This window comes from Fukomys damarensis, unplaced genomic scaffold, assembly GCF_012274545.1.
Source record: "Fukomys damarensis isolate Sample0158 unplaced genomic scaffold, DMR_v1.0_HiC HiC_scaffold_2, whole genome shotgun sequence".
Classification (NCBI taxonomy): domain Eukaryota; kingdom Metazoa; phylum Chordata; class Mammalia; order Rodentia; family Bathyergidae; genus Fukomys; species Fukomys damarensis.
The window spans coordinates 11,130,722-11,152,240 of record NW_022900914.1 but is presented as its reverse complement, the minus strand read 5'-3'; the positions used below and the strand labels follow the sequence as shown (position 1 = coordinate 11,152,240).

The 21,519-nt window shown below is 48.3% G+C and overlaps 1 protein-coding gene across 1 annotated transcript; it reads right to left on the bottom strand.

Moving 5' to 3' along the window:
- Positions 1 to 6: 6 nt before the first annotated feature.
- Positions 7 to 21,477, bottom strand: Lbh (LBH regulator of WNT signaling pathway). The gene is made up of 3 exons (XM_010604675.1): positions 21,258 to 21,477; positions 18,555 to 18,657; positions 7 to 492 (listed from the first exon to the last, which is right to left on the bottom strand). The coding sequence occupies exons 1-3, from the start codon at positions 21,281 to 21,283 to the stop codon at positions 304 to 306; spliced, it is 318 nt and encodes a 105-aa protein (XP_010602977.1). The 5' UTR covers positions 21,284 to 21,477; the 3' UTR covers positions 7 to 303.
- Between the last annotated feature and the right edge of the window lie 42 nt (positions 21,478 to 21,519).

Below are 21,519 nucleotides of genomic sequence, written 5' to 3'. Positions count from 1 at the left end.
TGGCTGCTGGAGCCCAGATACCGATCTCAGAAGCAGCACCCTTCCCACACCTCCACCCTGGCTCTCAGCAGCTTCCTTTCTCTGAAGGTTTTGCAAGTTGTCAGAGGGCTCCACTGCTCAACGAATTTCAAAAAGAGACAAGAAAAGAAAAGAAAACCAACTCGGGTGATTAGCAGGTGCAACGGAAGCCTCATTTGACATTTTCAGAATGATCGGGGCTCGCTCTCTTCTTCCATCGCGATGGGAAAACACAGTTCAGGTCCAGATGCTGGCTGGCATGACCTTGGAAAGCCCACAGACCCTCTACTGCTCCTTGTTTTCTTTCGCCGTCTCTTCGCAGTTGTCTTGTTCATCCTCCTGGACCAAGAACTCCTCGGGAGGCCACCGGAGCTCCCCACTTTCCACCTCCCCCTCTGTGGGCTCCACGACTATGGAGGGCAGGCGATCCTTCAGCTTGCAGCAGCGGTCGAAGTCTGATGGGTCAGGGAAGATCTGAAATAAAAGCAGAGCAGCCACCTGGTCACACACATATTTGCAGAGAACTCCGTTCCTTCCTTTCACGCACACGTGGCACATGGAGCCTGGACACCTGCCAGGGACTGAGCAATGTCTGCGGGACACTGGGGGGACGTGCGGCAGGAGCCAGGGGTGTAAGATCTGGAAGAAACCTGTCCCTCAGCCAGACTCTGCTGAAAGTTTGGGGACAAGCGCACTGACTCCAAAAGGTTGGTGTAACTCTGTGTGTACACTTTGTTTTATTAACCAAAGAAAAGAAGCATGCTGTCGCAGCAAGCCATCTTTTTGCAGCAAGCACTTTATACCTGCAGTCCAAAGCGTACAACAGGTACCAAAACATAAAGTTCCTGCCAGAATAGTTACTGGCACCTAGTAGAATCAGGTCCTTTACATATGTCATTTCAAACCAACAAGGCAAAAACAGGTACTTTTAGTGCTATCTTTAAGAATCCTGGGCTTGGGTGAGTAAGTTGTTCGAGACCATACAACCTGAAAATAAAAGAATCTTAAACCCAGGTCTGTTTAACTCCCTTGCCCATGCCCCAATTCCACCCTGTCTTGATGGGGTCTTGATCCTGTTGCAGCTATCAAGTCAAAGCCAAATCCGGATTGAGGGCACTTAAGAACTTAATCCACTAGGCTGCTGGTCCCTTGCCATTCACAGCTCCTGGTGACACACCCAAGGACCAGAGAGAAGAGCCTTGGTCTGGGAAGCTGGGGCTCACCAACTCTCAGACACTTTGGCACCCTGGAGGCCATCTCCTCCCACCCCTCCAAGTGACAGACAAGAAAGCCAAGACCAGAAGGTTCATGGGACTCATTCAAGGTCAGAAAGCGTGTTCACAGCAAGAGGACATGTGGAGTGATTGGAGACACACACCAGAAAAGATCCCCAGAAGCGCCCGCTCCCGCAGCTTGAGACAGGTGTCCTCTTCCCAGAGGTAGAAGAAATGCTCAGGCCCTCCCAACTTCTGCGAAGTCCTAAGACACATGTCTTACTGTACCCCAACCCCAAGTCACACTCTGACCGTGTCACAGGCCATGTGGGGCTTCAAGCTGCCTCCTCAGTCCCTGCAGACCACTGATTATCAACCATTTATCCAATAAAGGCCTATTGCTGGGGATTAAGCCTTAAGCCAGCTGCACAACCAGGCATCATTAAAGACTTAACAAGGCTCATAAAAAAGTATCATAATAGTAGCAAAAGGAAAACAAATCAGAGGAGGGGTCAGGCCTGGGCCTGTCAAAAGGGGTCCAGGGAAACTGACCACAATTCTGGGCTTTCTCCTGCTGCATGGCCAGACTGAAACTCTGCCCTTGGCTGCACCATTCACAGAGACTGCAAGGTGGCAAGCAGAGAGTCAGTCAAGGAAGCCATTTGGGTCATTCCTCACTTCTGTGGAGCTGAGGCACTCTTGCTAGAGAGTGAGGACACAGGTGCCTTCCTAGCTCAAGCTCGGAGAGTGAGCCAGGGGAGCCCCAGTGAGTGGGAAAGACATTAGTTTACAGGCCTTCACTGCCACTCAGAAGCCCTAAGACCCTAGACCAGTGGTGGTGAAATATGACTTGAAGGTGGTTTCTAACCACTGAAAGCTCTAAAAGGTTTACCATCATGGTCCTAGACTCTGGATCAGGATTCCAACCTTGATCTGCTGTTTTTCAGTGCTTATGCCTTTTGAGAACTGAGATGGGATGCCATGGGGTCCATATCTTTGATTCACAGATGGGAAACTGATCAGGAAGGGTGAGCAGGATTGTGGGTCTCCAGGGCCCAGTCAGCTGCTGGAGGCAGGCACCAGGATGAGCTTCTGAGCTAGATGCTCAGCCTAAACCTTCAGGACCTGAGACAGAGCCATGAGCTATCAAGAAAAGATGGTCACAGGCTAGGGATTTAGCTCAGTGGTTCCACTGCCTGCCTCCAAAGTGCAAGGTCCCAAGTTCAATCCCTAGGAAGGAAGGAAGGAGAGAAAGATGGAAGGAAGGAAGGAGGGAAGGAAGGAAGGGAAGAAAGAAAGAAAGAAAGAAAGAAAGAAAGAAAGAAAGAAAGAAAGAGAGAGAGAGAGAGAGAGAGAGAGAAAGAAAGAAAGAAAGAAAGAAAGAAAGAAAGAAAGAAAGAAAGAAAGAAAGAAAGAAAGAAAGAAAAAAGATGGTCACCTAGCCATGCATAGCCCTGAGGCCTGGGCCTCCCTGTGACATAGTTGGGAGAAGTGAAAACCTGATTTTAATTACGATCACGCAAAGAAGATTGAAAGAGTCAAAAGGTAAGGCCTTTCCAGGAGAGGCAGGAGGACTGTAAGAAAGGAAAGCCCCTAATTTCATTACAGGCTGGGACTAGGTGTCTTTAAATAAGGTAGAGAAAGGTTACAGTAACGTGGACAAAAACATGTGAGATCTGTGCCAAGCGAATCTCAGTCTTCAGAATAACTTCATGTGGCATGTAGTGGTTGGGTCCCTGTTTCATAAATGAGAAACTGAAGCCTATAGCAGGTATGTCCCTTGTGCAAGGCTACTTTCCTAGAAGGGCTGCTCTGGATCCAAACATCTGTCGGAGTTCAATGAAGCCTTCTTTTGAGAACACTGGATCAGGCCACAGAACCAAGCTCCTTACTGTGTCCTTGACATCAATTGTAGGCCCCCTGCAGAGTCCTCTAACTTCCCCCACCCCATTTTCTCCTCCTGATGAGTACAAGTGGTTAGCAAATAGAGGATAAGGTGCTTTGAGATCATAAGTAAAATTCAAATCATAATGTCTTCTTTGGAGCAGGTTCAGCAGGACTCCAGTGAGTATCCAATCTCCAAGCAAGAAACAATAACACTAACACAGTAATTAAAATAACTCCAAACAATACCTTTCACACCAAGAGTTCTACAGTTGTCTTCGAAGTCCTTGGGGGAAGTCTGAGCATTGAACTGTTAAGATTGCTTAGTTGTCACAGAACTTTGCTCCCTGAATTGCTTAGAGCACAAAGCTATTTTTTACACTATTGGGGGGGGGGCTTATTAATCGTACTGTTTAAAAAAATCACTATAATAATTATTCTAACCCTGCCATCAGAGGTGTTATTTTGTTATCAGATTATACCAATTTATGCCTCTGAAAATTGTAGATCTCTTCAAAAAAATTAACAAAATGCACGCAGGACCAAACAGCCTCGTGGTTTCCTTGCAAGCAGACAGAAAACCTTACAGAGTGTTGCCAGCACAATCTTATCTCCAACAGCTGCTTAAGAGGCTGACCCCAAGGAGGTCAACATTTTTCCACTAAGTCATGCTTTTTAATCATCTAGGCAGAAGAAAAATGAGAGGTTGCAACTGCAATCCGACAGGGTGGGGAAGGCAGTGGAAAAAAGAACCAAGCTATACTTGCCAAGCACATGACAGGTAGTAAGGCCGCAGGCCAGCCTGGCATGCAGTTTGCCTGCAGAAACTGGTAGAGAATACAGAACCACTCCTTTTCCAAAAAGAAACCGCTCCTGGTTAAACCTGAAAGCTCAAAGTGTCCCTTCTCTCTGGACCCCAGAAAAGAAAAAAAAATGTCCTTCTCCCACCCATCTTCAACAAACACTCTTCTCCATGAGGGTCAGAAGGAAACATGGGGAGGCTCAAGAAACATTTTCCATCCCCACCCCAGCCGAGCAGGTCGAGAAGAATCCATCTGTGGCCGCAGTTTCCCCAGCCTGATCTCTCCTTTTGCCAGTACTGCTCTCTGCATATCTACCTGTCACTCGGAGCTTCCCAGGCTGACGGCTTGGATGTAAGTAACAGCACAAGTTCCCCACTTTTGCAAATAGAACGAAGTCTTGTCGATCACGCACCCCAAGAACATCCCTGTCCTGCAAGCCCCATGTAGGAACAGCAGGCATTCAACCTCTCAGAGGCAGCCTCAACCAGGTGGCCGGCAATCCCGGGAGCTCCCAACACTGTGGGGACTCACACAGATTCCTTTGCAAGGTCAAGGGGACTTCAGGGTGCTCCGAGAGGAAGAGGCTGTCTGTGAGGTGGAGTTTAGATGCCGGTGCACCAGAATTTTTGGCCATTGGAGATCAGCACTGTACCACAGAGTGTTCTACGGTCACAAAAATGTCCTCTGGGCTATCGAACACACCAATCATTAGTCCCATGTGGCTACTGAACCCTCGAAGTGCGGCCACATGTTAAAATTCTAAACATAAACTTGCATGTCACCGAGTAGGCATAAATGTAAATTTAATAAAAATGTACATGGATACCTGCGACTGCCATACTGCACAGGTGATTAGGTACAAGGAGGGCAAAAGCAGAACTGTCTGGGACAGGACGTCTGGATGGCTCAGCAATGCACGTGGTCTCAGAGCAGGGACTGCGGGCCGGCATGAGCTTCTGGAGAGGAACTGATGGACAGGCTTTTCTGCCTGAGCATGAAAGTTGCCAATGGGAACCAGTTCTCATTTCGTGCACAGAGAGGAACTGAAAGGCAACACCAGGGCTCCAAAGGCCCCAAATTTAGAGTTCTAGCTATCAGCTGTCTGCCTCTCAGCCAGGTGACCTAGACCTGGCTGCCTCTGGGTGGGGAGAGGAAAGAGGTGCCTGGCACCCCGTGTGGAAAATGTGAGCGATCCTGGCCAGAACCGCCCTCCCTTGTGTGCGTGTCCCTCAGCCATCATCTCTGACAAGCAAGCGGAGCTGGTCACGAAGCTGGCAGAAGGCTCGGCGAAGAGCTGAGGGATGCTAATAGGGAAAGCAGACACCAGCAGGTGGAGGAGATGAAAGGTGGCTAACTGGACACAAAAGGCTAATTACCAGCTCTGCAAGCTGAGACGCTGGCAGCGAGGATGATCTGCTCCTCACCGAGAAGGGGCAGAGGAGGGGAGTGCTGGGGGTGGGCAGGGCAGTAGGTGGGGAAAGAGGGCAGACAGCCTGAAAAAAACAGCCAGACTCACTCCCTGAGGACCAGGATACAAAACCACACAGCAAACTTCTCCCCTCTCCAGTTGCAGAGAGGAACAAAGAACCCCAAACCTGCAATGGAAAATAACCATTCCCACAGGACGACCAGGAGTCATGCGATCTGGCTTTTACCTTGCCCACATCTTTTATTATCTGTGAGTTTGGGCAAATCAGGGTCAACCTCTCAGAGCGTCGGTTGCCTCCTGGGCAAGATGAGAAGTCGTCTTTCCTGCTTTGCAGTATCACTGCAGTGGTTACACAGGGCTGACACCAGGGGTAAGGAGCCAGCCCATTTTCCTCCTCACCACCTTCATAACTTCAGATCAAGGCCAATGCGGATCTTACAGGGCTTTGGACAGAATCAAGTATGGGTCTGTGTGAATGTGTTCTGTAAACCCTCAATTCCTAATGCTGGGTCTTAGTAGGGAAACCTGGGGCCCCCAAGGACCTAGAAAGCTGACAGCTCTATCTTGGGACAAGAGCAAAAGAACCGCACTGTGCTTGCGTCCACAAACCCCGGGCCAGATTCTTTGGAGAAACAGCTAGGACCTCGCTGGTTCCTTCTGCTTCCCAGGGCATGGATTAGGCCAGCTAGAACCGAGATCACTGCCTGGTCCAAACCCTGGTCTCTGGGTAGAAGAATGCAGCCAGAGGCCTTCTCACTACAAACCTCCTCCCTCGGTCCCCTCCAGGAGCCTGCACCTGGGTCACCCAGTTTCTCAAAGTCTGCGTTTCTCACTTTTCCTGGAAAACAACAATGGATTGGCCTTGTATGTTTATTCCTTCCTAGGAGGGGCTGGTTTATAACAATGGGCAGATCTCTCCTAGCATCCTGCTCTGCCAAGGGTGGAATGAATGAGCAGCAGCTAATTCCAATGAACAATATTCCCTACACTTGGCCTCCTAGCAATATTCGAAGGCAAGAAATGGGGCCTTGGAAATACTCTTCTCCTGCTATGTACTACCATTATATTTTTAGTATTACTTACACCTCACTGACTTTTCAAAGTGGCACATGGCCTGCAGGAACAGAAAGAATTGCACAATGGAAAAGAAGAGCTACTGAGGGGCTCCAACACTCTGCAGCTTGCTGTCTGTCTCACCCCGCACAACTCATCCCTGGACTAGGGCCACGGAATCTTCACCTTGCCCTATCCCACCCTTCCCTGGGGACTTTAATCCTACAGGGCCCTTGAGCAGAGATCTGGGCTTTACAACAACTGCTGGGCCTCCTTCCTCTGGATCAAAGATACTTCAGCCTCTAGCCTTGAAACTTGAAAGAAAAGGAAATCCTTGGGATAAACACCATCTTTCATAAACATCTCTCAAACACACACCCATCCTGCAAGTCAGGAGGTCCAAATGCCAATTAATTAGCACTAATTGCTACTGATAACGCTGAGCCCAGAGAACTGATGAAGCTTTGGCATGTTCGAGAATTTTGAGTTCTTTAGATTAGTGAGGAAAGTCTGCAGCTATCTGCAGATGATTTCAAATACCTCCATCTACTGACTGTAGCATCACTGCCCTCTTGAAAGAAGACAGGCCTGCACTCTTATGGATCCCTCTCTCCATTTTCCTCCACTGGTATCACCCAAATGTCCCATGGTCTCTCCCCCATCCCCTTTCTTAGAAAGCCTAGACTTTCACAACTGCCATTTCAACCATCCCTTCATTATTCACTTTGGAGACAAAAATCTCAACTCTTTAGCTGGTCCCACAGCCTTCCCATTCATGCCTGGAGTTCTCTTCCTAACCACGGGGCTCCCAAGCCCACCCCTGAATGTAAACAATTCTTTCAAGACTCTAAGGACTTTCTTCCAGCTCCGCCCCCTGGCCTGTGCTGGCTTTGAGTCACTACCACTTGGGCAGCAGTTACCCAGCCACCTCCTCTTGCCCACAAAGTAAGGTCATCAGCTAATCACCCTTCTTTCTTTAAATTAAAAAAATAAACATGTTCTGCCCGCAAACAAAAGTTGCTTGACGGTAGCTCCTGTAAAAGATGCCTGGAACTTTGGTGACCACAATGGCAGCACTGATGCTAATAACTAAAGCAAACAGGGCTGCACTCCCAGAAGTGCACCCATGTTTCTGGCTAATGGTCCCACTACACTCTCAACTGACCTATTCAGCCTAAAGAGGCCGTTCTCAAAGCTCTTTCATGGAGTTAAAAGAATTTTGGCATAATACCAAGATGTCACACTTGTCCTAATGATGCAAAACTGGCACCATTTTGCAGGGAAAAGTGGCAAGCACCTTCACAAGAATCAATATGATGGGTGCACTCTGTACCTGTCATCACTGTATGCTCCCCTACTTTGCATTCACAATTACAAGTGTCAACGTCCTTGATGAAGCAGTAAAAATTAATTTGTATTAAATACTGGCTTACTGTGACCCCAGCACTAGGGAGGCTGAGGCAGGAGGATCACTGTGAGTTCGAGACCAGCCTGGGCTACATAGTGAGCTCCAGGTCAGTCTCAACTACATAGTGAGACCCTGTCTCAAAAAACCAATAATAAATAAATAAATAAACAGATACTGGTTTACATTTCTGCTGCTTACCAAGGCAAAATGGTCATCTTGAAGAAAAACATTTACATGATTCAGTTGCTAGCTGAACTAGCCAGACTGACTACCAAACTACATTTATTTCAACTTGGGTATCGGTAGCTATTTTCTCAAAAATGAACATAGTGAGCCTGTCACTTCAAGGAAAATGATTGATAATATTTGTCACCCATGATAAAAATAGAGCTTTCAAGTGAAAAGCATAATTGTGGAAAATCTGTATCAGCCACCATGAACTTAACAGCTTCCTAATGCTTGAAAGCTTTCTGATGAGACCCGTTGGAGCTATTAACAAATGTGATTTTTTAATATTGCATAATGAAATATGTCAACATTTGCAAGATCTGCACAACTCAGTGAATCTACATTCTCCAAAGGCTGGGCGCACTGTACTACAGAACCAGTGTGCAAGATAAGCACATTAATTTTAAAGTAGAAGTACAAAAAGGTGGGCTGGTAAGGTTTCCGATAACACATAAGACGTCAGAAACTAACAGACTACTTGTGGTGAAGTATATAAAATCTGAAAGGCTGGGCTGGGATTTAGCTCAGTGGTTCTGCCACCTGCCTCGCAAGCACAAGGACCTGAGTTTGATCCCCAGTACCGAAAGACTGTGAAATTTTTTTTGTCTAACTATCTGTATAGGCCAGACTTTCAGCATTTACTTCAACTAACCAACACATATGCAATGGTTTGATTCATGGGAAGCCCATCTTCCAATAAACCAGACATGAAATAAGTTTGCAAAAATGTAAAACAATGCCTCTCTTCTCATGAAACTTTTTCTGTTTTGGAAAACTTATTTTAGGAACAAATGGTTATTTATATTAACGTGTAATGGTTTTATTACTATTCCAAATGAGTTAAGTTAAAAATTGAAAACATTCTGTTTTAATTTCCACAACAATAAATATCGAGACATAATCCAGATTTAAAAAGCTCTTTTGGGGGTAATGAATAACTTTTAAAAGTATAAAAGGAACTGAGACCCTAAATTGGAAAACAATTGGCCTGGAGAAAATCAGCACCCTTTGGAAGATGACCTCACAAGTCAAGATTGAGAGACAACATACACTGAAAAATAGGAAGAGTTGAGGAGAACATTAAATACGTAAAAGGCTGACATGAGGAGGAGAGAGCAGATTTTTTTCAATCCCATGTGAAGATCTAGGAGGAGGATTGAGGTTTTCACCTTTTTACTCAATTTTATAACCAAAACAATACAGATTAATTCTCACTTACAAGTGCGAAAACCAAAGAGGTGACACGAGTCACCAGAGATGGCACAGATGGCAGCAAAGCCAAGATCAGAAACCAGTTAAGCAGATCTTCAGACCATCATCCCTCAAAGCTGAGAAGTTCTGAGCTCTGTGTCCCAGGCACGTCCAAAGAACCTGGGGGACACAACGCCCCACTGCTCCAGGGTCATCCTGTAGGGGTGAGGACCCAGCCAGTCTCAAAGCTGCCCCTCCATAGGAATTTTATTAATGCAGTATGTTTTTATGCTTGCAAGTTTTTAGTCATTACCTTTTTATATTTCACTTCAACAAAAAGATATATTAATTAAACTGACATTGTTTCAAAAAGTATATGGTGACCTTAAAGTTGTATTAATAAAAAGAAATTCTGGGTTGGCTTATTCTAATTATGAGTATCTAATCAACGAGTGGATCATAAATAATTATTAAACAGAAAAGTACATTTTTGTTGGATTGGTTTCTTACCATGAAGGAGGGGTGGAACTCATGGGACTTCTTGGACAGTAGCATTTTAAATGGTTCTTTTATTTGATGCCCCTCAAGTTCCCACCCCACCCCACAGAAGAACCTTGAAAGAATCAAGAGGGTAGTAGCAGGTCTTCCCCTTATAAATAGGAAAAAGAACAACCTCGTCGGGAACCAGTAAGGCCTATCCTTAGGAAATGCAATGCGAGAAAAGCCACAGCAGGAAGTTGAGGATGTGGACCTGGATTTCCTGAAAACCCTCCCTGCTGTCATGTCCCCTGGAATGTTTCTGTGAACCCCTGGGGCAGCTGTCTTCCTGTTTTAACACTTTGTTAAGATGTAAAGTAGTGGATACACAGAGCATTATTAAGAAGTCATCTGGCATGAAAATCTCTAATCCTAAAGTGCCAAGAAAAACAACCAGATAGGATCTCATGCCCAAAGGGGCAGATGACCAAAGAAATACAGAAATCCTAATTTAATGTTAACTGTCTTTATGAATGCTTCTATCCAGAGGGATAAATGATACCAAATTTCATCATGGTAACAACAGTGACGTCCCCTAGGAGAACCACGCCATGCAAGTTCACAGTCACAGGAGCCTGCATCTGCTGTCTGCTATCACCTCCACCATTCCTGTTACATCCACAGATGGGTTATGTGTTTTTCTGTACTCGGTTGTCTGAAACATAGTTGTTTAAAAAAACAAGCTCTATCACTACATAAATAGAAAACTGATATTAGGTGTCATAGGTAGTAACCATAAAAATCACAAACATTTTAAAAGTTGCCTGTAAACCACCAGTATTCAAACACTGGCCTGGGGTGTTCACATGCTGTAAAGCACCTGGAGCTTTGGAGACTTGTTGAATTGAAGGCCCTTGGGTGCTGGGTGCAAGATGTCCATTGTGTTTAGAGCTACTTGGAAGAGCCCAGCACATCCTTAATTCCAGGGAAGCAATATTTCCCCATCACGAACATTCCATGAGCCAGACCTGCAACCCCAGGGACACCAGGATGGTCCAGGGGAACTAAATGCGCATCTAGCCAAATTTCATGAGTCTCCAGGCCAAAGCAATTTCATTAGTCTCTTAGAGGTCACATGGCACGCTAGTGTCATAAATAAAAGACAAGCAGAGCAATTGCTGACCCATATACATTTGCAATCCAGAGAGTGCATCAGTATACCTCCTATGGCCAAGAATATAATCACTAGCTATTTTGCAAGGCTAGGTAAATTTTGCTTAAACACTATCACTTATGACAATAATGCCTGAAATAAGTAACAAACTACAGGAAGATGTGCAAGTGTCTCCTAAACATGCTAAAATAACCAAAGATGTTTCTGACTCTATCTGAAAAGCTCCTTCATTAACCCACCTCTACAAATGTTATATCCCTGAGACATTATTTGCTAGATATTTCAATGCTGGAAGCTTGAATTTTTATAAGCTCTTATTAATGTTTTCTGTTTTCTAAGAGAATACATAATCAAGAGGATTAATGAAGTTGAATCTCTTTGAATCAGTGAGGCTATTTCCAGGAACTTATTCCAAGGAAACAAATCAGACCTGAGCAGAGATTTATGTAAAAAGATGTTCAGAACAGTGTTCTTTGTAAGGACAAAATAGGCAACAACCTAAAAATTCAGCAATAGGAAGTGGTTCATAACAAAATGAAATACTATTTTACAAAGAAAACCAGATGAGAACATAGTCACAATATTATATTAAATGAAACAATGATTCACTACAGCATATGCAGGATTATATCGACTTCATTTTTTAAATCTAAGTGCATAGAAAAATGTTGCAAGTAAACAAGCCAAAATGTTTCAGTGATAGGAATATGGGCTTTTTCCCTCGCTGTACTGTTCTGTGTTTTCCTAAATTTCTATAAAAAATAAACATTACCTTTATGATGAAAACACGGACACACAGTTGCAATTTTGCCTTCTGACTCAGAAACTGTACTCCTAATAATTTTCTAAGGAAACAGTATGAAATATGCACAAATATTTATATATAGTTACATACAAATTACCTCGATGTTTATAAAAGAAAAAAGAACCTAAATTTTTTAGGAATCAGAGAATGGTTGGATTAAATTATCTTCTAGTTTTATAATACCATATTATCCAGTTATTAAAAATGACAGCTTTGAATTGTTTTTAAGTCGTAATTACGTGACGCGGGTGACAGATCCTGTTATGTAAACCTGCAAGGCACAGCAGTGTGTGAGCTGGGCAACATAAAGGTGTATGTGCACCAGAAGAGAAGGCAAAAGATGCTAATGCGCTAACAGCTGTACTTTGTGCATGGCGAGATTATGGAAACTGGAAAACAAAAAGCCTAAAGAAGAAAATAAGAGTTTCACAATTGGCAGGAAAATATGAAAAGCATAAAAATAATAAAATACATACTTTATGAATGACAATAGGAAATGACCAACACAGAGGGAAAGAAAAGGAAAATAACATCCTATAACTACAGCACTCTCACCTGAAGCAACCACTGCTGTGGTAACACCCTCCCCCAAGTTGCGCGAGTGCGTGTGTGTCTGACTATGTGTCCCTCGCGGGCACGTGTAGGAGAGTCGCCTGGCATACCACCTCTGTCCTCTCACATCAGACAAGGGCTGTAAGCTCCCAAAATAAAGGCAGGTGATGAATTCAAGGTATGCCTAAAATTCTGTCCGAAACCACTCTTCAAAGTCAGCCTAGAAGAAAGTCAGACCAGATACCAACCAGCTCTGGAATGCAGTTCGTGACGTCCTCTTTCCTTGGGTCCATTCTACTTCACATTGGAGATCCAGAGCTCACCTTCCCATTGCTTCCAACAAAATTCCTTGCTGAGAAGCGAGCAGTCAGCATAGCTTTGGCTAAATGCCTGGGAGCTCTTGGTTTACCTAAAAGGAGCTATCACAGGGCAAGGCCACTGAGACCAGCAGGAGGGGCTGGAGGAGCTCTCTAACCCCCTTTCCAGGTCCCAGTGCCAGCTTGACAGCAGTTTGGAGACACTTTGGAAAAGCTTAATTTTCATTTGCAAGATGGATTTGTGCAAACAAGGGCCTTCAGCGAGTCAGAGCGAAGCAGCAGACACAGGATGCGACGACTTACTGATAGCAAATCCCTCCCAAGGTGGGAAGGGTAGGCAGGGAGGGGAGAGGCAGGCACAGAGCAGCGGGTGCTGCAGAGACCAGTCTGCAAAGGAAGGAAGCCCCAGGGAGCCTCGGCCCTGTGTGAATGAGGTCCTGTCTTCACATCCGCCTGGGATTATTTCAGGACTCAGGCCTGAAAGATCATCTCAGGACATTCACCAAACACCCAGGAATAGCTCTTGGCTTCGGTCACAAGATTTGCCACCCAAACTCGTCCCTTTCCCCCATGGGACAATCCTCCTTTCTCTCCAACCTGAGAGACCAGAGAAAATGCTGATCCTGTAAAAATCTATGCCACGGGTTGTCGGGGTCCGGGGATGGTTCTTGGTGTAGGGAAGAGCGAGAGGAAGGGCCCAATGAATCATTCAGCACTCATTAAGCTGCTCTTTGGAGGACACTGGGCCCGGCGCTGTAGAGACAGAGAGAGTCTAAGACATAGCCCTCGGCTCTGTGGCATGACGAACACAGGATCACTTGGAGAGGGAGGCGTGAAGCCCAACACAGGCCCTTTGAGAGGAGGCCGGCTGTAAGGATCCAGTGTGTGGCACTCTGGCCAGCGAGTGAAGCAAGCACGTCCTGCCCAGGCCCTGCACAGACCCACTGTTGTAACCCAGGGGGGCGGGGACAGGGAGGGGGTCCCGTGGGGACTGTTCCAGCTCTCCGCAGGCCTGAATCCCAACACTGAAAGTGACTGTGTCCAGGCCTCCAGCTCAGGAGGGAAGCTGCTGGGTCCTCATACAAAGTGGACTTGGGCTGAACAAGGTGGACGGTGGTTCAGAAGCAGCCATAACCACTCTGAGAGATGGATCGGTGCTTCTCAGCTTGGTGGCCCTCGCTGCCCAGTGTCCATCACTTTACTATGATTTTTAGCAAGGAGAGAGGTGGAGAGAGTCGAGACGGGGAAAAAAAACTTGTCTCCAGGCCAGTAACATGTGTCCATGGCTGGCCATCTCCTGCCAAGTGTTCGGGAATTTTAGCTTTATGTCTCTCCAGGGACCAGTGAGGCTTTTTTAAGTTGGACGTTATGAAAGATGATTTCCTGGGGACCACGGGACTTGCATGCAGCCACTCTGCAGGGCCTCTGAAACTCAGGCGGGCATGTGGGGTACCACAGCTGGGCAGCCAATGAAACAAGGGGAGTGGGAAGGAGAGCAGCCATGTAGCTGACAAATTACACCCAGAGTGGCCTCGTGACAGGGGCTTGGGGACCGAGATAGGTTGCAGGGCATGAGCCTCCCTAGGGCCTAACCCAAGATCAAAGGACGCTGAACCCACCCCTCATGTCCACTGTGCGTGCTGTACCTGAGGGCCCAGCACAGTGAAGCCGGGCTCGGGTCTCTGTGAAGATGGGCCCTTCACAGATGTGAGTGAGGAAGGTTTGTGAGGCTCTGCCTAACTCCAGGGACTAGAGAGACACAGAGGAGGAAACACAGCAAGGGTTGCCTGTGGCTGGGCCTTAGAGGTGGTAGGGACAGGAGATACTGTCCTGGGGAGGCCAGATCTCAGCCCTCACTAGTCCTTCAGTCCTCTCCCTAGGGTAGAGCTACAGCTGAGCCACTGCGGATGTGAAAAGTTTATAACAGGCAGACTTGAGAAAGCTCAGCTGATTTTTGGTTCCTCCTGCTACCCTTTGTCCTTTACCCTTTACCCTGGGAGAGGAAGGGGCAATGCAGGAAGCTCAGCTCAGATCAAAAGGAGTGTGCGGGGCCCAGGAACACCACGGAGCATGAAGAAACGGCTCCATCTGGTTGGCAGGGCAGCCTCCCTCATCTTCCCAGGAAGGTGAGCCTGAAGCCTGCCTGCCTGCTAGATGATGTCAAGCGGCAGGTGTATGTGACCAAGAGTAAGTATGCGACCATGTAGCAGATGGGATACAAGGCAGCCAGTCAGGGATGTGTGCTGGAACAGAGAGGGGTTTAAATAGCCCAGGGAAGGAGAGAAAGCACTATCAGACCTTGGTCCAGACGCTGTAGAAGGGACAAGTTTAAATGAAAACCACAGATCCATAGCTGCATCTAGACCTTGGTGTGGATGATAAGTCTTGAAAGCCTCCTCATGCTGTGCTAGAGGGAGGGAGGCAGCAAGGCCAGAATCCCAGTGCCCCCTGGGTATGTGCAGTGTGAGCGCCCACAGGCAACCTCCCAAGACCCAGAGTGGAAGGAGACCCCACCAGGGAAGCATTGCCAAACACTACATTCTCTGAGTCCAGGGCCAAGGAGGGAGCAGGCTCCACCAGGCAGCTGCCCATGTGCTTCTAGACATTCCTGTCCCACCGACCGATGACTCGGAGGCCCCCAGACACAGTGTCATGAGGAAGCTGCCTCCCTCAGGGACACAGACATCCTCTCACTCAGCCCTGATAGCTGAATGCCGCCCACGGCCCATCCAAAATATACTCAGGCTTTCTAGTAAGCATTTACTCACCCACCCTGTGAGGTGTCATAATTTTGCTAACTAATGTACAGGCATGGATTTCACTTGTTTGACTAACTTCCAAGTGGATGTCAAGACAAAACAAGGTATCGGCTCTGAAGATTTTCATGTATTCATGCAGACTGGCACTAATGACTGCAGGACAATAGATGGAGCTGATCCAAATCTTTCAGGGGACAAGAAGGACATGCGTCACCTGAGCCTCGAGAGGCATGGGCCTGAGCAGGCCCTTCAGAAGGGAAAGTGGCCAGTTTCCCAATTGGGAGAGTCAACCACCGTCCTCTGTGCACCTGCTGGGAAAGTTCTGCCAGACGGGTGATGGCTGAAGGGTACAAAGGTGATGGGCTTCCCTTGCCCTTGAGGACCAAGCCAAGGAGAAGGTAAGGCAGGACCTGCATCCCTGAAGCCCAGCCCAACATCCAAAGTACAAAATGCTACAGGCAGTGAAAGAGGTTACACTCAACACGGAGAAAATAGGAAGGCTTCATTCTTGGTGTGGAAGGTGGGTGAATGACTAACAAAGTCCAATGGGCCATTTATTTGTTGACCTTGTCTCAAGGTCAAATCGCAAGCCTGAGATTCTATTTCATCTACCAAGCTGGGATTGATGACTCCTTCCCTCTCTCAGTTCCTTGGAAAAACAGGTCTCAGTAAAAGCCACATACTATTATTATCCTCAGGACTAAAGCCAAGAACAGAGTTCTGAAATTCCCACCCTCAGCTCTGAGCCAAGCCCAAGCATGCACAATGGCCTGATCCAAGTACCAGGCCCAACCAATCTTCAGAGCTCTGGTGGGAAAGCTTTTAATTGGATACTACGAGCTTAGAATGAACCCTGAAAATATCCATCACTGGACAACTGTCAGACTAACTCACCACACAGCCTCACGTTTGGCATAAACAGAACCCAGCAGAGGGATATTTGGAAGTTGCAACACAACTGAGAGATAGTATTGCTCCTTCAAAGTCCTCGATATCTTTCAAAGCTCAGCCCTACCCTGACTTTCTTCTTCCATGTCTTTTCAGATACTTTAACTGCAATTTCATCGCTGCCATCCAAACCTAGATTGGCTATGGCTTCTGTATCACCCACACCTAGACTGACCAGGCTAACAAGTTCCACCTTGGCAACTTAGCAAGCCCATCTCAAAACAAAATATAAAAATTTAGCTCAGCAGCACCATGCCTACCTTGCAAGCTCAAGGTCCTGAGTTGAATCCCTGGTACCGAAAAATAAATAAATAAAAACAAAGAACTGGGAATGTAGCTCAGTGTAAAGGCCCTGAGTTGGACTCCTCGTACCACAAAAAAAAACAAACAACACATACACACACCACAACCTCTCCCCTTTCTCTTCATCAGGCATTCAAGAGCCCTTTCAGAGATCATCTTGTAACAAGAATGCTATGAGGTTCCAAGTAAGATCTTTTGGCTCTGGGCAGTAGCTCCTGCCCACCTAGGAGGCAGGAACAGAATGTCTGAGGGCTGTGAGATCTGAGCCCTCAGTCCAGAACCACAATGGAAGACCTAAGGATCTTTTTCTCAGGCAGCACTGAGATACCTTAAGAGCCCTCGTGTGACTTTATTCCACCCCCAGTCCTGCCACTGGAGCCCTTCCTCTATCACCTACCTGCACTAACCCACAGATCCAGAGGGGTAACCTTAAGGTTTCAAAGGGCTAGGGAAACCGCCCCCAAATGCCAGGCCCATTACCCTGGGACACGATTAAAAGGAGCGTAGAAAGCACACCCAACACACACTGACGAGTGCATATGGAAAGGTTCTGTGATGGAAATCTAAAACCCAGAACTGAAAGAAAATCTCACCTGCAACCACAGAGAGATTCGGTCTGACTCAGAGGCTTGGAAACTGGTCTCCAAAACACTGGGGCTGGTAGGCCAGGAAATTTCTGGTGGGGGGACCCTCAACTGACCGTCAGTCTCAGACTCACTGCAGGGGAGGAGGGCATGAAACAAGCCCAGAAAAGAGCATTCTTCCCTCTACCTGCTCCCCACTGCATGCCAATGGAATACTTATTTGCAGCCAACAAGAAGGGCCTACCTGTATTGACACAAAACAAAGGGGCCCCCTTGGACTTCCCAAGTGTGTCTAAAGCTGGTTCTCCACCTTGGCTTTCATCTTGGCTCTTTGATCACTCTACTGCACCCACTTTGGCTTTCTGTTTGCTTCCTTCTTTATAAAATAAATGCCCCTGGAGCAGCTCTAAGGAACCGCCAGCCAAGTAACTCTCAGACTGTAGCCAGAACCAATCTAAGGTGGGAACACACGACACACGGCTCTGGGGCTGGAGAGGCACAAGTCCCCGACTCAGGCTCAGCCAGTGTCTAGGTCTGTGCGGTGGGTGAGAAGTCCCACCTTGCAGTCCTGGAAAGAGTAGGGAAGGTGATGATTGTGCCATGCTCGGCCCGCAGCATGGTAGCTCTTCCTGCCAGCCCCATGCATCTTCCCTGAGGCAGCCCCAAAGTCTTCCCTTACAAACACACTCCTCCCTCCCTCACATTTAGCAGCCAAGGAACTCTCCTTACAATCCCAAACCACCAGTTCAGAGCCCGCCCCCGCAGGTAAACAAAATGCTCCCCAGCTGGGCATGGCAAGCCAGAAAGGTCACTGGAATGAGAGTGCAAAGCTGTCCATTTGGCCCCTTTGTGTGGTCCTTGCGCATTCTGTATCCACCAGAGAGGATGATCTCTAAGATCAATCTCAGCAACAGCGCCCCTGAGATGGCTTCCTCTTCAACTCTAAATAGTCTCAACATCAACTCTGTATCGGCTGCTCAGTCATCAACCCAAGCAGGCAAGCAGTGTCTGACACCGGTATTTCCCTACCCGACCACCCTTGCCTGTGAGTTACCCCTCCCTGCCACATTCCTGCTGCCCAAAGCCTAGCTGGGAAGGGAAGTTCTGGTCTGAACTGACTGCTTCAATCTCTTCCACTCATGCTGCTGTGAGTGGGTACATCCATAAAGCCATTAATAACAATGCTACTGTCTGCTGGACCTGTGTGTGTCCCAGACATTACCAATGCCTTAAATTCATCCTTTTGTCCCACTGAATCTTTACCACAACCCTGTGGTCCCATTTTATAGATGAAGAAACTGAGGCTTACTGGCACTAGGGAACTTTCTCCAGGTCACACCATCCTCACAGGGGCCATTGAGATGCAAAACTAAGTCCACCTCTGACCCGAGCAAATACCAAACTCACCTGATAGGAAAGGCCATCCTTCCGGGGGTTGAGGCCAATCTCCTCCATGGATGGGGTGTTCATCATCACCTCAGTCATCTCGGCTGATCTCAGATAGTCAGGGCTGCCAAGAAACCCAGAGCAAAATCAACACATGCACACACTTTCACATTCTTCTCAGTGGCTTTGCTAATGTGAGCTCAGGGGACAGACTGGAGACAGGATGTGAGGTGCTCTAAACAGAGCTCACAGCCACACAAGCTCCCACCCTAATAAGGAAGCACCTTCAAGGTCCATATCACAGAGCTCCCACTCCAGCCCCTCAACCAAACCCATGGCCTGCAACCCAGCTCTCCCCCGTTTCCTGTACACCACAGCCCCTTGGACACAGGGCAATGCTGCATTTTCTTTTAAAGGCCAGAACTAGTAGCAAAAAAACAAAAACAAAAAAACATGACAGTGAATCCATGTGTCTATATTAAAACCAACTCAGCCAAGTCTCCTTTCACCTCTGGGCCTAAGAATACAAGTAATCCTCCCATGAATTTCCAAAAAGGAACTGCACGTTATTATTACATAATAAGAGTTACAGGCCAGCCTCAGGGAGACAAAGTCCAAATCCTGCTGCCTTTCCTAAATGTCTGTCTGTCTGTCTGCTGCTCCTTTTGGCAAAATGTTACACTCAAAGCCCCAAGGGTTCAGCTCTTCTGCAAGCTTCACATCTGCCATCCAACCCCTTCTCCAGCCCCAGCCGCAGCAGCTGCGAGCTCACAGCTTGAAAAACATCCCGTGGATTAAAGCCTTAAGGATACCCGGACACTGATTGCAAAGGAAATTTCCAGAGGGGCCAGGCTGGCCCACCAATGGCTGACATGTGAAAGTGCTTTGTACTCTCTAAGCAGGACACAAACGTTCCATTATCCTTGCACAAGCCATCAGCACACTTGGGGTCCTGTGTACATAATGCCAAATACACACAGCAAACCCAGGAACCAACTACACAAACCCAGTATTTTTACCATTGTGTCTGTGTTTGTGGTTACAAAAGAAAAATAAAGCGGGCGGGGGGGGGGTAAGGCTTGAAAGAGACTATATCTAAGGCAACAGGAATACCAGAAGCCTCTTCATTTTTTGCTTACTGCATAAAGTAAAAATGGCATTGTATTTGGAAGCAGGAGTAGTAGATTCTGGTCTAGGCTGTGCTGCCTGAGAGCTGTGTGGTCTTGAATAAGTCACCTAACCTCTCTGAGCCACAGGTGCCCTGTTTGTCACTAAGATGCTAACAATGCACCTCTCACGGTTATGGGAAGGGCTAACGGCTGGGAAAAAGTGTTGCCAACTATGAAATTCTGATCATTTAAATACTGCTAAATCTTAACTTCTCAGGGGCTAATACACCCAAGGGGCCCTAACATGTACCTTGCTAAATTTTAAGGGCAGAGGTTCAAAGGCTCCACAGGCTTCAAAGCCTTAAGGCAGCTGGCTGCCACACACCTGGGGAAAGAGATGGAAGCGCTCAGAGAAGAAACATAAAGAGCCTCTGAGTTGGGGGGTGGGGGATTTTTGCTTTGTTCTGAGAGTTCAGAACCAGGCTGGTAAGCAAGACCGGAGACTAAGGAAGAGTATGCTAGGGGGCAAGTCTGGGTTCAGGACCTGCGATCTTCAAGGCAGTTCCCTCTGGAATCTTGGAAAGGGGTGGCCGAGCCCCAAAAAGGGGACCAGAGGAACAACCACTGAGAATGCGCTCCGGGCTCGGGCTCTTCGCCCCTCAGAGGGGCGTTCTGTCCTCACCCGGAGCTGTGTCGCGGGTCCAAAAAGTTGGAAGTTGAAAAGCATGAACTTTCCGGTTCCTGAGCTAGGAAGCACCGCCCGGCTGGAAGTCCTGCTTTCCCTGGCTGGGCGCCTTCCGAGGTCTGGGAACGCGCTCCACTCCACATCGCCGCACAGAAGGCGAAGGCGCGCTCGGGTCGCTCCTTCTCTACCCGGCGCAGGAAGGAAGAAACCTTGGCGCGCACGCCCCAGCAGACAGCGGCCTCTTCTCGCATCCCTCCCTCCAGGCTAGGGACAAACCTCTGTCTCCCGCCGGATCCCGGCTCCCCACTGCTCCGCACAAGGAGGGCGGCTCCTTCCCACCCTTGGCGCCCACAAAGGCGCGTCGGTTTTGGGGGTAAGGGGTCGAGAGGATGCACCGTGCTGCTTGTAGCTACGTGTGGGGAGAGCGTTCCCTCCTCTCATCCCCCGGAGCTCTGCAAAAGATACCGCGGCACCAGCTCACCCCCCTCCCGCGGCCCTGCAGCCGGCCTCGACGCCGAGACTTGCATGCAAACAAAAAGAAAAAGGGGAGGGGTCCTGGGAGAGCCGGAGCCCCCACCGCCGGGCAGGGTGCGCGCTCCTGCAGCCCTCCGCAATGAGGGTTTCATTAGGAGCGCTCAGGCGGGACCCCGGCTCGCCCAGCCGCCGCCGCCACCGCACACACACACACCCTCGGGCCGTCACTTCAGTGAAGGTTCCGAGTTGACTTCCTTTGTCTGGATGCTCTCGGCACCACCTCCCCCCACCCCCACCTTTGCAACCTTGACGTTGACTCCTGCAGGGGCTCGGGCAGAGGGGTGGCGCCGGGAGCCCACGCCTTCAGATGCCTCGCGCCCCGAGCCCGCACCGCCCACAGGAGCCCCGCTACCCGGGCCGCTAGACCGGCGCCTGCCGCAGGCTCTGGATACTCACCAGTGGATGGGGAAATATACAGACATGAAGTCCTAGGGGAGGCTAACCCACGCCCTTGTGATTTAGAAACGGTCGCTGTGTCCGGGGTGAAGATGACACGGTCACGGAGAGAGGGAACCGGACGTTCGCGGGTCCGCCTTCCCGAGACGGCCCCACGGCCTGAGGAACCCGAGGGCAGACAGCGAGCACCGCTCTGCGCCGAGCTCGCGGTCCCACAAAGAGCCCGGGAAGCCGTATTTATAGGGGCGGGGGGGGGGGGGGG

Excerpts from the sequence above, each read along its gene's own strand:
- Lbh (XM_010604675.1), bottom strand. The coding sequence starts at position 21,283 with ATGTCTGTATATTTCCCCATCCACTG. Across the intron at positions 18,658-21,257 it reads GTATATTTCCCCATCCACTG|CCCTGACTATCTGAGATCAG; the intron begins GTGAGTATCCAG and ends GTTTCTTGGCAG. Across the intron at positions 493-18,554 it reads AGGATGGCCTTTCCTATCAG|ATCTTCCCTGACCCATCAGA; the intron begins GTGAGTTTGGTA and ends CTTTTATTTCAG.